The sequence below is a fragment of the Camarhynchus parvulus genome, chromosome 3 (genome assembly GCF_901933205.1).
Source record: "Camarhynchus parvulus chromosome 3, STF_HiC, whole genome shotgun sequence".
Classification (NCBI taxonomy): domain Eukaryota; kingdom Metazoa; phylum Chordata; class Aves; order Passeriformes; family Thraupidae; genus Camarhynchus; species Camarhynchus parvulus.
In genome coordinates this window covers 760675-773518 of record NC_044573.1, presented here as the reverse complement: position 1 = coordinate 773518, position 12844 = coordinate 760675, and the positions used below count along the sequence as shown (strand labels likewise).

Genomic DNA, 12844 nt, shown 5'->3' with positions numbered 1-12844 from the left:
CAAATAGCAAGTCCACAAACTGTTAAATTATTATACAAATTCGTCATTCAAAAACTATTAGCCAGAGGAAGGTGCAGCCCTTGGTTCTGTACCTCTAAGTCATACTTGGCAGCATCAGCCCAGGAAATCACGTCACTTTCTTTTTTTTGAGTAATCTTTTTCCATCCTACTTGAAATTCATCAGAATGCTTGGAAGATGATTTACTAATATATGGCCTGTAAAAGTAATTTTTTTGTTTTCTTTTCCATACATAGTTCCATGTTCTCTTAACTTTGCTAGAAGCTGTCATTTCAGCCTACCAGTGTATATACACTAAGGCAAAACTTAAATTTTTAAAAAAGTTTTTTTCTCATAATTTTAGTCTTTGGGTTTAGAATTTCTGTGTCTGTATGTTGTTTAAGCAGCCCTCTATCATTTCTTGTATATGATTCTTATATTCTTAGCCATGGATTTTGCTTTCTCATTAGAAATCATTTGTGTTCAGTCCATGTATTGCTCTGTGTTTAAAGGCACTAAGAACCAGATCTAATAATTTACATCCATATAAATATCAAGAAGCCTCTTTGTTCAGCTGTCCCAGGAGCAACAACCTTCAATATTCTTTCTGCTTTATTCATTGCAGTTTAGTGTGTTTCTGCTTATTTGGGAATTATGTGCAGACAGGGGACTTTGCTGTTAAAAACAAATTTAAGACTGTGTCTGAATCTATGAATATTTCAGAAGAATTTGGACTGTGAAATACTGAAATGTGAATAATAATGCCCCAAAGAGGCATCACACTTGATAATTTGTAAACTTTTTAATGTAATATATTGTGTGTAGGAGGAGATGTCCTTATCTCTAGAGGCCAGGAGACAATCCAGGTCTATCCCCAGGAACAGGGGGATCTGTGAGGGCAGCATGGAGCAGAGCAGGCTCTCAGCAGGCTGTGCTCACCACTTCCCTCTCTCTGAGCTGGGTAATCAGTTGGATATCACAGCAGAGGCCACAGGGCTGTAGCAGAGATCAATAATCTCAAATGCTGCCTGCTGTAGGAAAGGTGCTTTCCCTCCATGGCAGCACAAAAGCAATTTCTGTCTGTGCTTTGGGCTCATTTAAAAACAAAGCAGAAGGTAGCAGATACTGCTAAAAACCTGAAGCTTATTGAGCTGCAGGGGTGCTGAGCCCCCTGCCTCCCCAGACTGAGTTCCCTTGGCTGACCTGGAGGTGATGATCCTGCAGCAGGTCAGGAACTGGGGACACGAGGCACTGTTCACAAGCATTATGTACTCCAGATAAAATAACGGAGAGAGAGAGAGAAAAATTGTGTGGTGGGGTTTTTTTAATAGAACAAGAGATTTCTATTTATTCAAACAATACTGGTGTCAGAAAATGACATGTTAATGCACTTTGATGTCATCTAAATATATATATAAATTCCAAGGATAGACTTTCATGCTGAAAGTTAAGTATCCCTTCAAAAGACATGTTTGTATAAATTTCAGAGGTGCAGTCACTATGACTCAGTAGGGAATCAGCAGCTAAATCTTGCAGTGCCACATTTTTCAGAATCCTTTTTTCTTTTTCTTTTCTTTACCTTCCTGGCTTATCCACTTCTTCCAGTTCCAGGAATCACCACAGCCTGTGGGAGGACAGTGTTTTTGCTAGAGACAGCATGATGTGTTGGCCCTGTCAGCCACCTCCATGGCCAATGCCTCATTTCTAAATCATCAGTGATGCACAGTAGTCCTCTAATCCTCTTAACTTCTTCCACTCTAAACTTGTATCTGATGCAAACAGGCTAAGTCACTTTGAACACCTACACTGACTTTTTTCATATCCTTCAGCACAATAATCAAAATAAATTATTTCAGCACTCCTCTTAAAGACAGTGTGTTTGAAAATCACTTCCATTTCAGTGAGGAAAATAAAAGCTTTCATTTGAAGAAAGGATTGTTGGAGTGAAATATGTTTTCAACACATCATTTTTTTTTAGAACCCAGACTAATTTTGCTGTGATACCACTGCTTGTAAATCTGTATCCAGGAAATGTTCAACCTTATGAACTCTTGGAGGAAAAGAAAAAAAAAAAAAAAAAGGCATCACAGTTCCTTAATAAAATTTTTTAAAAAGCTCTCTCTTTTCACAGGAAAGGCTAAAAGGTTCACTGAGCCAGCAGGGGAAACCAAACACAAGCCTGCCCATGGCCTAAACCCCTCTTTTCAGGCCCAGACAGACCCAAAGTAGAAGTTTCAAAAGGAAGAGTGTCAGCTTATACCACAACTAGCAAACATTATTACTGTTGATACTGCTGTTACCTTCTGAGTGCAGGATTCTTACATTTTTTAGGCAGTTGTAAAAGACAAATTGCATTTTTGATAATAGCTTGTACTAGGATAACTCATATAATAGGGAGAAAAGAGAGTATTTTATACCCTTTTACAATATTCAAGTGTAAAAATACTTTGAACTTGCCTTTCTGATTATATTCTCTGGAATAAATGGAGATTTCTGGTTGCCTGCTCGAACTGTGTAAGTTCTATCCAAAGGAAGGGAATTTTAGTGTCGTTTGTTCCTTCCTCTTCCTTACTACTTCAAGGAAAAAGTAACCCCAGTGTAGAGGAACCCAACCTCCACAGCAGTGCACCTCAGGCATTAATGACTGTGTTTGCTTTTGCCCAGGGAAAGCAAGGAGATGCGTGCCAACCAGGCTAAAATATCCATGGAGAACAGCAAAGCCATCAGCCAAGACAAATCCATCAAAAACAAAGCTGAGAGGGAGAGGTGAGTATCCCTTCCTGACAAGGGAAGAATGCTGCCAAAGGCTGACAGGGGAAGCTGTGGATTAATTCCATTAAAACCATGCTTTATGGAGGGAAATGAAGGTCTAAAGATTGTGCTGGATACATTTTTAGATGACCCTTGTAGGAAAAAATGGTGATTTTCTCATATTTATACTTTTAATAATTCTAATACTCAATACTTCAAGAGCATTGTATATTTTTGCTTTTTCAGTGAGATGAGAGCCTGACTGAGAAGGGAGTAAAAGCAGAATCTACACAATGATGTCTTATAAGCCTTTGGGGTTTTCCTTTCACTTTGGCCGTGCCATCTGGCTCCTTCTTTCCTTTTTTACATCCCCTCCCTGGCACGGGGCTATTTTGGTCCCACAGCCTGAGCCGAGTCCCCTGAGTGCTGCACAGCCCCAGCTCATGAGGAGGGCGAGCTGTCAGAGCCCTCGGTAACCGTTTGCTTTGTTGTGTCAGACCTCGCTAATGACTCTGAGGTAAATCTGCTCCCAGATCTGAAAGCAGTTCTGGTCTGTGGGCTGAATCAACTGTTTGAACTATTTTTGTTCTCTGTCATGGCAGAAATCTTAGGCAGAGACACTTGAGTTATTTTATGCAACTATTAATAGTATATTTATATTTTTGCATAAATAGCAGCTTTAAGAAGATTGCAGTATTGATAAGGGTAACTTTACTTATGATCATTGGATGATTTTTTTCCATTACCACTCTTAAGACACACAGCACTTTTTATATACCAGAACTGACAGCAGAGTGCAGCAAGGGATGCACAAATTAATTAAACAATTTGTTTTGAAGTTTTGACCACCACTCTTGAGTAAGGAAAAAGCAAACTTTATTCACAGCAGTCAAGCCTTCAATCATACTGCAAATATACTTGGAAATCTCTAAGCATAAAGTCCTGTAGCCAGAGGAGTGTAGAATTTGCCATCAGTCCCACCTGGTACAGATAATCAGAAAACAAAAACACCTGAAGAGTTTGTGATTTTGTCTGTTGCAGCTTTTGGCTTTCTTTTTTTCCCAATGAGTCTTCATGAAGAACATTTTCATTTTTTCAGGCGAGTCAGAGAACTGAACAGCAGCAACACGAAAAAGTTCCTGGAAGAGAGAAAAAGGGTAACTATAACCTTGAAAGTCACTGGGCACTGCTTCTGAATGTTCTTTTTCATTCCTCTGTTGAGAGAATGAAAAAGATTCTCATTCTGTGTTGAGAATCCAGCTCTGGTAGATTTTTGTCTTTGCTTTGTTGCACATGCTTGTAGAATAAAAGATCTGACATCTGTACAAGACAAAGCTATTTTGAATTAACAGAATTACTGTTCATTCCTGTGTGTTTGCCAAGTCTATGTGTTATGTGCAATATGTGTAATATGTATCTATTAATTATATCTATTAATTAATAATATAATCATATTAAGCTTTTATTAAGTTTGGGTGATATACTAGGCCTTCTGTGCCACCTAAATGGGGCAAGACAGCATGCATGTGTGTACTTTCAAGCAGGTTTTTACTTTACTTGTTAATAATGTGTTATATTCTCCCCCCTCCCCCATTATTTTCTCTCAATCTCAGCTGGCAATGAAGCAGTCAAAGGAAATGGATCAGTTGAAAAAAGTTCAACTTGAGCACTTAGAAGTCTTGGAGAAGCAGAATGAGCAGGTATCTTGTTTTAAAGGCTTAGGAGAAAAGCAAGCTAGAGAAAACAGTAACCAGAGTCAGGCTGAGTACAATCCTTCTAAATGCAAGTCCTTACAAAATGGGGACTTCTTCCTGGTCACTGCTTACTTGGGGAGTCAAAATGAAGAGGTGGCTTAAATGATGATGCAGCACCAGGTTTGTTTCAGCTGAGCCTGTGGGAGCTGAACTGCTCAGCCAGAGTGCCCTTTCAGCTGTTCAGCCACACTGATACTCCTTAGACAGATATGACAGTCATTAAGGACCCAGCATATCCATTTTAATTACTCCCCACAAGTAACTCAAGCAAGTCGGTTTACTTCATTTTGGAACTTACATTTCTAGTACTGATTGAAAAATTAGAGGAGGAACGTGCCCAGAGCGTCTCTGAACTCTGAGAGACAGTGAGTTTGGACTGAATTCTAGAGATGTACAGTAGCACGGGGAGTTTTATCTGTACTACTACACCCTTTCCTAATTAAAATACCTTATTATTTTCTGCTAGTTTATAAGCTCCTTTTTTTTTTAATTGAAGAACTACTTGGCAAGGAAAGGGAAATTCTAATCTTATTTCTGGTGGAAGCAATGCTATGTTCTGAGCAGTTCCCTTGCTGAAAGGTTGAGCCAGAAGAGCTGGAATTGCATGGACTTTCAGTACTGCACTTAAAAATGTAAACTGCAAGGGGAATATACCCAGCAGTTTAGTGAGGTGAGAGAGAAGGGGAGCATTTAATACCCACTGCTGTTAAAGGCTATGTACTCACTTCTTTGGTAAATGTTCAGAACTTGAACTCTCTCAAAGACAAATTAAAGCCATCTTGCAGAGAGATAGGGAAGGGAATAGAACAGGCAAATCAGGTATTTCCAGTGTCAGGAGAGAGCCCCAAAGCTGCAGCCTGGTAACTTGCAGGGGGGGACAGCACTCTGAGATCTCAGGTGGCTGCCAGCACCGAGCCCCAGCCAGTACAGCTCTGCTGATCACTGCACCTCCACCTGGGTGACAGCCACGAGTCCCACCCTGATCCCTCACAGGGCTGCTGTAGATGGTATCTCCAACATCCAGCACAAATGGATCTGGCTGTCAGTCTGCTCCTGAGCAGCATCTAAAGGCAGGAAGGCAGCACCTGGGGGAGGAATTTGGGCCATGGCAGATCTGTAGTGTCACTGTGATAGCTGCCAAAAAAATGATGGGCTTGATCCAGAGCTATGGTGTTATCAGTTCTTTCTTTCCACTGGCTTCAGAGAGCTTTGGATCAATTTTTTAACATACATAAGGAGAGGAGAGGAGAGAATGATTCTGATAGTACTTTTGACCATAATGTGATAACCATGTTCTGTGTAAGGGAGCTGGGATAAGTGTGAGTCACTGAAGGGTCGCCTCTTTAAAGAGCAGTTAGAGACATCCTCACCTGGGCTTACAGCTCTGCAGCTGAGGGGTGGCAGCAGCCTACGTCAGCTTGCTCATTTGCCATTTAAGTCAGGTAAATCATCAGTTATTAAATGGAATAAGCTCCTCCATGTGCTGGTTATCACTCCTTTGTGGGCTTGTGGGGGCCTCCACCACAGGGGTTGTCCTTAACAGCTTTTTAACTCACTCTAATTTGATCCATCAGAGCATATCTTTGCATACGTGCTGTTTGGACCATTTCCTTGTAGCCCCAAAAGCGCACCAGTGCACCCCCCAGCTGGCTCTGGTATCACTGTTATAGACACTGATGTATGGGAGTTAGTTGGATCCAGGTGGTGTTTGTTTAATGTGGATTTTGAAGCACTATTTTTTCCTGATTGAACGAGGCAAGAAAATTTTCATACAAATATACAATGGAGAAAAGTAGAATTATGGGTGGAAACAGCCTTCAGTACAAACTGTTGTAAATTTAAATTTGTTTTGTTTTATGTATGTTTTTCTTGCATTAATTTTTCAATCTCACTTCAGTTTTCATTCATTTAATTTGCTTCTTGTTGTATTACTCGATTTTGACATTTTTATTTTTGTACAAACAGCTTTTGAAATCCTGTCATGCAGTGTCTCAAACACAAGGTAGGATGGACGTATAATAAGCAAACTATTATTTCAGTGTGCTTTCCTTCTAAATTAAATCATTATCATTGGAGCCCTCCTTGTAAATGCAACCATTGGGAAGTGCCATTGACACAGTGAGCACAGTGCTAATCTTGTTTGCACACAGATATTTGAGCCTGACATAATATTAGCAGTATTTGTGCTTTAGCATCTGAAATGCAGATGAATATGAACGGTGATGCGCAGAGGAAATATTTAGAGATTAACTTGTACATTAGCTGCTGTTACTGGAAGATCTGCTTAGAGCTCTAAATTGTGTCTGTGAGAGTGTCTATTGATCTAAGGGAAGTATTTTAGTGTTAACACACATATGATTAACTGCTAATGCTGATAGTCAGACAAAGGGTATCCACATATCTCAGTATGGTAATAAAATAAGTAATTCCACTCTAAGAATAGCCAAATATGAATAGATGGCTGGAAATAGCTTCCTAGTGTCTGTGGAAGAGCACTTTAAAATTCACTTCAAATTCCAACATGTTACAAGCTCTGGCAATTACACTTTACGATGTGGCTGCGCTGCTGTGGCTTCCTAAATAATCGTTACTCCAAGAAATCCCTATTAACCCCTGTGTTTCCAAGGGAAGGAGCTGCACTGGGCTGGAACATCCCCTTGTGCAGCACTGCCTGATGTGAATTACTGCTTTGAACTGATAACATCTTGCACTACTGACAGCACCCACTGTAACAACATTCATTTATGGACACATAACAATGAAAAAACTCTCATTAGGCTAGGGGAAAATATATATATATATTTTTTACTGTATGCGTTTCCTAGCTGGTGTGAGATCTCAGTAGAGAGCACCCTGAAAGCAATCCCTTGGCTGCCCCTGACTCCATGGATCCACTGTAGGTTCTAGAGGCTTGTCCTGTTGGGCTGGTGTGTTCCCATTGGAATGCACTCTCTGGCCCAGCCCCAGAACGGCACAAACGAGATCCTGCTCCTCTGCTAGATGCTAATGTGGTCTTTGAAGCCAGGTTCTCTAAAAGAATTCCATACACAGGACACTGGGACACAGAATATTTATAGGGCACTGTGTGCCTGTAGTCAAGTCACAAGCCTGAAACGTGAAATGTGTGAGTCACTGAGAAAAAAACGCCAGGTTTTGTTCGTTTTGGATGTTTCATTTCACACACAGGCAAAATCCAGCCAGCGTTTCAGAAGAGGTTGTCCATATTGATTTATTTATTATGTTTCCATATTTTCATGTTAAAATTATTTCTTCATTACTTTCAAGCTTTTTAAGTCATTTAAATGGAGAATGTCAATTAATTTTTAATCATATTTATGATGGTTGCTTTGCTGTTATCATAATTACTTTTTCCCCAAGAAGATGATAAGGATGATTAAGCAAGTGCAGGGCTAGATTTTTCAAGAAGGCAGGTATGTCACATCTGCATAAATCCACATTTACCTTGGAAAGGAATAGAGGTGCACCCTCATTGCTTTAGACCTATATCTGCCCATTTTCACCTATGCAAATGTGTGTTTGCACATCCAGAATAGGTGACTCCTTAAGTAGCAGCCTGTATAGCAAAGTTCCCTGTCTAAGCAACTTTTACAACTCCTGGGGCAATATAGTTTAAATAAATCAAGTCCCCTAACCATTATTCCCTGCATGATAGGTAATACAGCAATTGCCCCAAAGAAAATAGTGCTTGGATTGTCTCTTCCTAAAACTTGTCCTAATGCTCCTGAGTTGGATTGTATAGATGGGTTAGATTGCCCTCAGGGTCAATTTATTCAGGGTCCTTGGGGTATGGATTTAAATAACTTCCCAGACTGAGAACCCCCAGGGAAAATGGAGATGCTGACTCTCAGTTCCTTTAAAGTGCAGAGTTTCAAACCAAAACACGATAACAGGAGGAGAGAATGTGGCTCTGTGTGCGTCTGAGAGAGAGAGAGGAAGGGAATTTAAAAAGTGCCCTCTGAGAGGGGATTCCCAGGCCAGTCACCATTTACACACAGAGCTTTAACTCTGCCTGCAGAGCCCGAGGCAGGCAGAGTTTATAGTGAGGTCTGGCATGTATTCATTGCTGGATTTTGCATAATGCATTTGGATACAGTTTCAGGTGGATTCAGGGTGTGTAATCCCATGGAGCACATAGCAGTGCTGTAATCCTGAGGTGAAAAACACCCCCTCTGTAATTATAAGGATCTCCAGGTCAGAGAAAAACTATTTTTTAAAAATACACTCTTTTTAAAAATGCTACTTTAAAAATCTTGCCTACTGCAAGGGAGATGTTACACTGATGAGTTTTTGTCATTCCTTGTCTTTATGAGAGAAACAAGTCCAGATCATGGATGAATTCCAGGTGTTAACACATTGCAGTACTCTCACAACAGCAGTAAGAATACATTTCCAGACATTTCCCATCTGGAAAAAAAATTGGCATCTGCCTAACTTCTTCCCCAAAACTGGGGTTCTGCATTTTATCACACACTTCTTTAGAAAGTCAATCCATGACTCCCAGACTAGAATAAAAAAAAATTTCCTAAGAATTTGTAGATATATGAATTACATCCAATTTTGAAAACAGAGTGACATGGGGTGGGGGGACAAGGGGTGTAAAAATAATAATGTTATATATCTCTTCAGTGTGCTTTGCCTGTGTTTCACTCAGACACTCTCATGTGAAACGTGCTTCATTGGGAGCAAAAGGTCTGATGCAACACTTCATGCGGTTATTTTGGATTGCAGGCAAAGGAGATGCAGCAGATGGTGAAGCTGGAAGCAGAGATGGATCGCAGGCCAGCAACAGTGGTTTAAAGCTTCAACAAGCAAATTGAAGTTGGAGAGGACAGCATCCTTAAAATGAGAGCAAAATTCAAAATAACATTGCTGAGGTTGAAGAGTGGGCATTTGGTTTTGTTTTGGCAGGGGTTTGTTTTGGGTTTTTTTGTTCTTAATATATCAAGGGTAGCTACGGACCACCAAGTCTTAAGGTTTGCATTGTTTCTTTTTTAACACTGGGCACTAAATTTCCTTTGTTGGGTTTCCATAAGAATTTCCTTTGTTCAGAAAAACCCCAACCCGAAGATGAAGAGAGCTTTTTAAACCCTATCCTGTTTCCCTTTCTGTATCTCACCAGGCACCTTGCCTGCATCAGAATCCCAGGATCAGAGCCTCAAAACACAGGAGATACCTTTAACATCATCTCAGATGGCAGCACAGCTGTAGCTCGAGTGGTGTAATTTCCCATTTGTGTTCTCATGTGTGCTGTGCTGTGCAGAAGCCCCATGCTGCCAGACCCTGCCAGGCCACACCTTGTCAGATGCTCCACACCTGATGTTCCTGAGCCCACTGAACGGGACCTTATGCCAAGTAATAATTAGGACAGTAAGGAGTTGAGTTTGATTTTAAATGATATTTAAATGGGTTTTTTTCAGGCAGCAGACAGGCAGTGGAAAGGTAACTGCGTATATTCAAAAGTACAGCGTGTACAAAGTCATCGGCCAAATTCATCAGCTGCAGCAGTAACTTGACAAGGTATTTCTGCAGCCTAACGATGTCATTCACAAGTGCCATATCAACTCTAGCAATTCTGAGGGGAGCCAGTATCCTATAGAAGTCACTGCAGTGGGTAACCTGAGGGAAATACAGTGTATTCGTGCCAAAACTGATCAGTGCTCTAAGGAATTACGTATTAGGCACTTTAAGAAAAGTTTACATCCTACATTGCTTGTATAGAAATTGCATTTTGATCCTGTTGTTGCAGATCCCGGATACTACAGTTCATTGTAACTTAAAAGATTGTTTAAATGGCTTTTGGCAAAAAAGTTTGTAACTGTGAAAATGTAAAAAGTATTTATACACTTGGGAAACACAACATTGTAGAAAATCACATACATGTTGCTACGTGATAAAATTAGTAAACAAAAAAGCTAAGAGTATGTTTGCATGTGATACAAATGCTACTAAGGCTGTCATGCCTACTATATGACCACAGTCATGCTACTAGCTGGTAAATACTGAGTAAATGTATGGCACAGAATATTGTTTGATTAATTACAAAGACTTTTAGCATTACAAGGTCTCTATATATATGTGTGTATATTAATTACGTGGGCATTCTTGATACTTGTAGTAAAAGAGAAGTACATAACTAATTTAATTTTACACAGAAGTATTTATGCAGATTTTCAGAATTTCATATCAGGAATAACCTTTTTATGTCCATTAGATATAAAAACAATTTGCTAATGTGTTAATTTGCATGTTTCCAGAGCTTGCTGTAGTTATATTGCAAAACAATGCATGTAAGCATTCGGCTTGGAATTTGTCCATGCTGCCAATTCAAAGATGACTGCATGGAAAACTGGTAGTTTAGAACAAATCAGATTTCTGATTTCAATGTACTAAGCACCAATTACTTTGTTGTATATGCTTGTACAAACAAATTCTACATATTCCTATAAACAAAATAAATGAAGAGATAATTATGTTATTGTCAGTCCTGAGATGAAACTTTCAACTTCTCTAATAAAAACCTTAAAAATGCAAATCCTTTAGTTTTGACTGCAGTGAATTGCAGGGTGGTGGTATTGTTAATTGCAGATTTTTAGCGAGTTGTATTTCCTGTAAAAATGTGCATAGTGTAAATATATTTCTATCACAGTTTATTTAGTCAAAGGAGTCTTTTTTTTTTTAATTTCATATAAGTGATAGAAGCGTTGTGCAGCACTAGAGAACTGCCCCAGTGGAGTGCAGCAGCATAACCTGGAAATGCAGCAACCCGAGTGCAGTGTAGCAGCAACTGAGACAGAGGTCAGTGAATCTTTAGGTGTTTAAGGCAGGGTTTGAGCAGACTTGGGATGAGTATTCAGAATTCCCATTCTAATGCCACAGCCTGGGAAGGTAGTTCCTGGTCCTTTATAATGTTTTAAAAGACAAGTTGTGTACTGAGAGCCGCTCTCTAAGCCTGGCTTAAGTGCTGGCTGGAGCTCAAAGCAGAAGTGTTTTCAGAGCATACTGGACAGGATTTTTGTGGTGATTTTTCTTTTAATTAAAAATGTCCTCTAAAACCCAGCTGGTGGCGACAGTGCCGTGAGCTGGAATTGTACACTGTTGCCTACTGCAGTGGTTTTTAGCCTGTAAGGAGGAGCAAATGACAGACCAGGTATGGAAGGAACTGGATGGTGAAGCATCTTAAGCTCATGTAGAGCCCGGCTGGAAAGCCCTGCTAAAGAAACCACTGGGAATGGAGGGCATGTACTGAGAAGATCAAACCTGCCTATTTGATTCCTTGGTGAGCATCCTATCCCCTAAGGGGAAAACACAGGTTTTGGAAGGACAGAAAATACTGTCCAGAGCCTCTGTCTGAGACTGTGCTCCCTGCTCAGCCAGCAGCGAGACATCCATCAATTCAGACAGGAAAATGGGCTTCTGTGGAACTGCCGAGCAGGAGACCTCAGCTGCCAGCCTCCGCTCCCCACACTGATACCTATTTCCTCCACTGACAATTTAGCATAAAATGCAGGCAGTAATTTGAAATTAAATGATGAATTTTGTCAGCTAAGTGTTTTGAAATACTGTTTAAGCAGTATTTAATTCAAAAATTATTTGAAGTTTGGCCGCTAATGTAATGAGGTGAGAATTTCCATTGAGACGAAATAGGCTAATCAATTTGAACATTGATACTGAGTTAAAGGAGTTTAAAATGTCATTCCCTGCCGGGGTGATAGATTCCACTTCAGTGAAATTTCATGGAGGGACGTGGCAGATTTTCCCTCTCTGAAATCGCTTCAGTAAATTCAGCTCAGCTGTGATGGAGAGGGTCATGGCACCTAGGCAGCCTGCTATTCTTTCACGTGCAGGAGTTTGGGGGTTGGTCGTTAACCTGATTGCTTTCGGGTGGGGGCCTATTTAACCCCTGTACCACCTGCATGCCGTTAAGAAATCACCCCAAATCACCTTCAGGTGCTGCCTGTGAAACCAGCTGCAAGTGGTAAACACTGATTGGACTAAAGTGCTGTTCCTGCTGGCTGTGTCAGTAGTGGTCCTAGCGCTGCAGCCCGGCTGTCCCCGTGCTGTGTGCTCCCTTCCAGCAGGCTGGTAAGAGCTGTTATGGCTGGTATTTGGGGGCAGCAAGGGGGATTCAGCCTTCAGAGATACCCAGGTGGCCTCCAGAGCTGGGAGTAAGGGGCACTTGGCAGGGTGGTTTCAGGGGGCCGGGTCTGGGGCCATAAACTGTCCCTGGTCACAGCAGTTCAGGGTGGCTAGTGCTGCGCTGCCTCGCTTGGGTGAGACCTTTCTGCTCTGTGTTTTGGGGGTTGTTCAGTGCTAGGAAGCC

The 12844-nt window shown here is 40.8% G+C and overlaps 1 protein-coding gene across 3 annotated transcripts in view; it reads left to right on the top strand.

Annotated features, from left to right (window-relative positions):
- The window catches only part of PLCB4 (phospholipase C beta 4), a 174002-nt gene extending 162946 nt beyond the window's left edge, over window positions 1–11056 (top strand). For all 3 annotated transcript variants that reach the window (XM_030944561.1, XM_030944562.1, XM_030944560.1), the window contains 5 exons: window positions 2663–2764; window positions 3849–3906; window positions 4363–4449; window positions 6469–6505; window positions 9253–11056. In XM_030944561.1, coding sequence (XP_030800421.1) covers window positions 2663–2764; window positions 3849–3906; window positions 4363–4449; window positions 6469–6505; window positions 9253–9341 — 373 coding nt within the window. In that variant the 3' untranslated portion in view covers window positions 9342–11056. The remainder of the gene's footprint in view (window positions 1–2662; window positions 2765–3848; window positions 3907–4362; window positions 4450–6468; window positions 6506–9252) is intronic.
- The last annotated feature ends 1788 nt before the right edge of the window (window positions 11057–12844 follow it).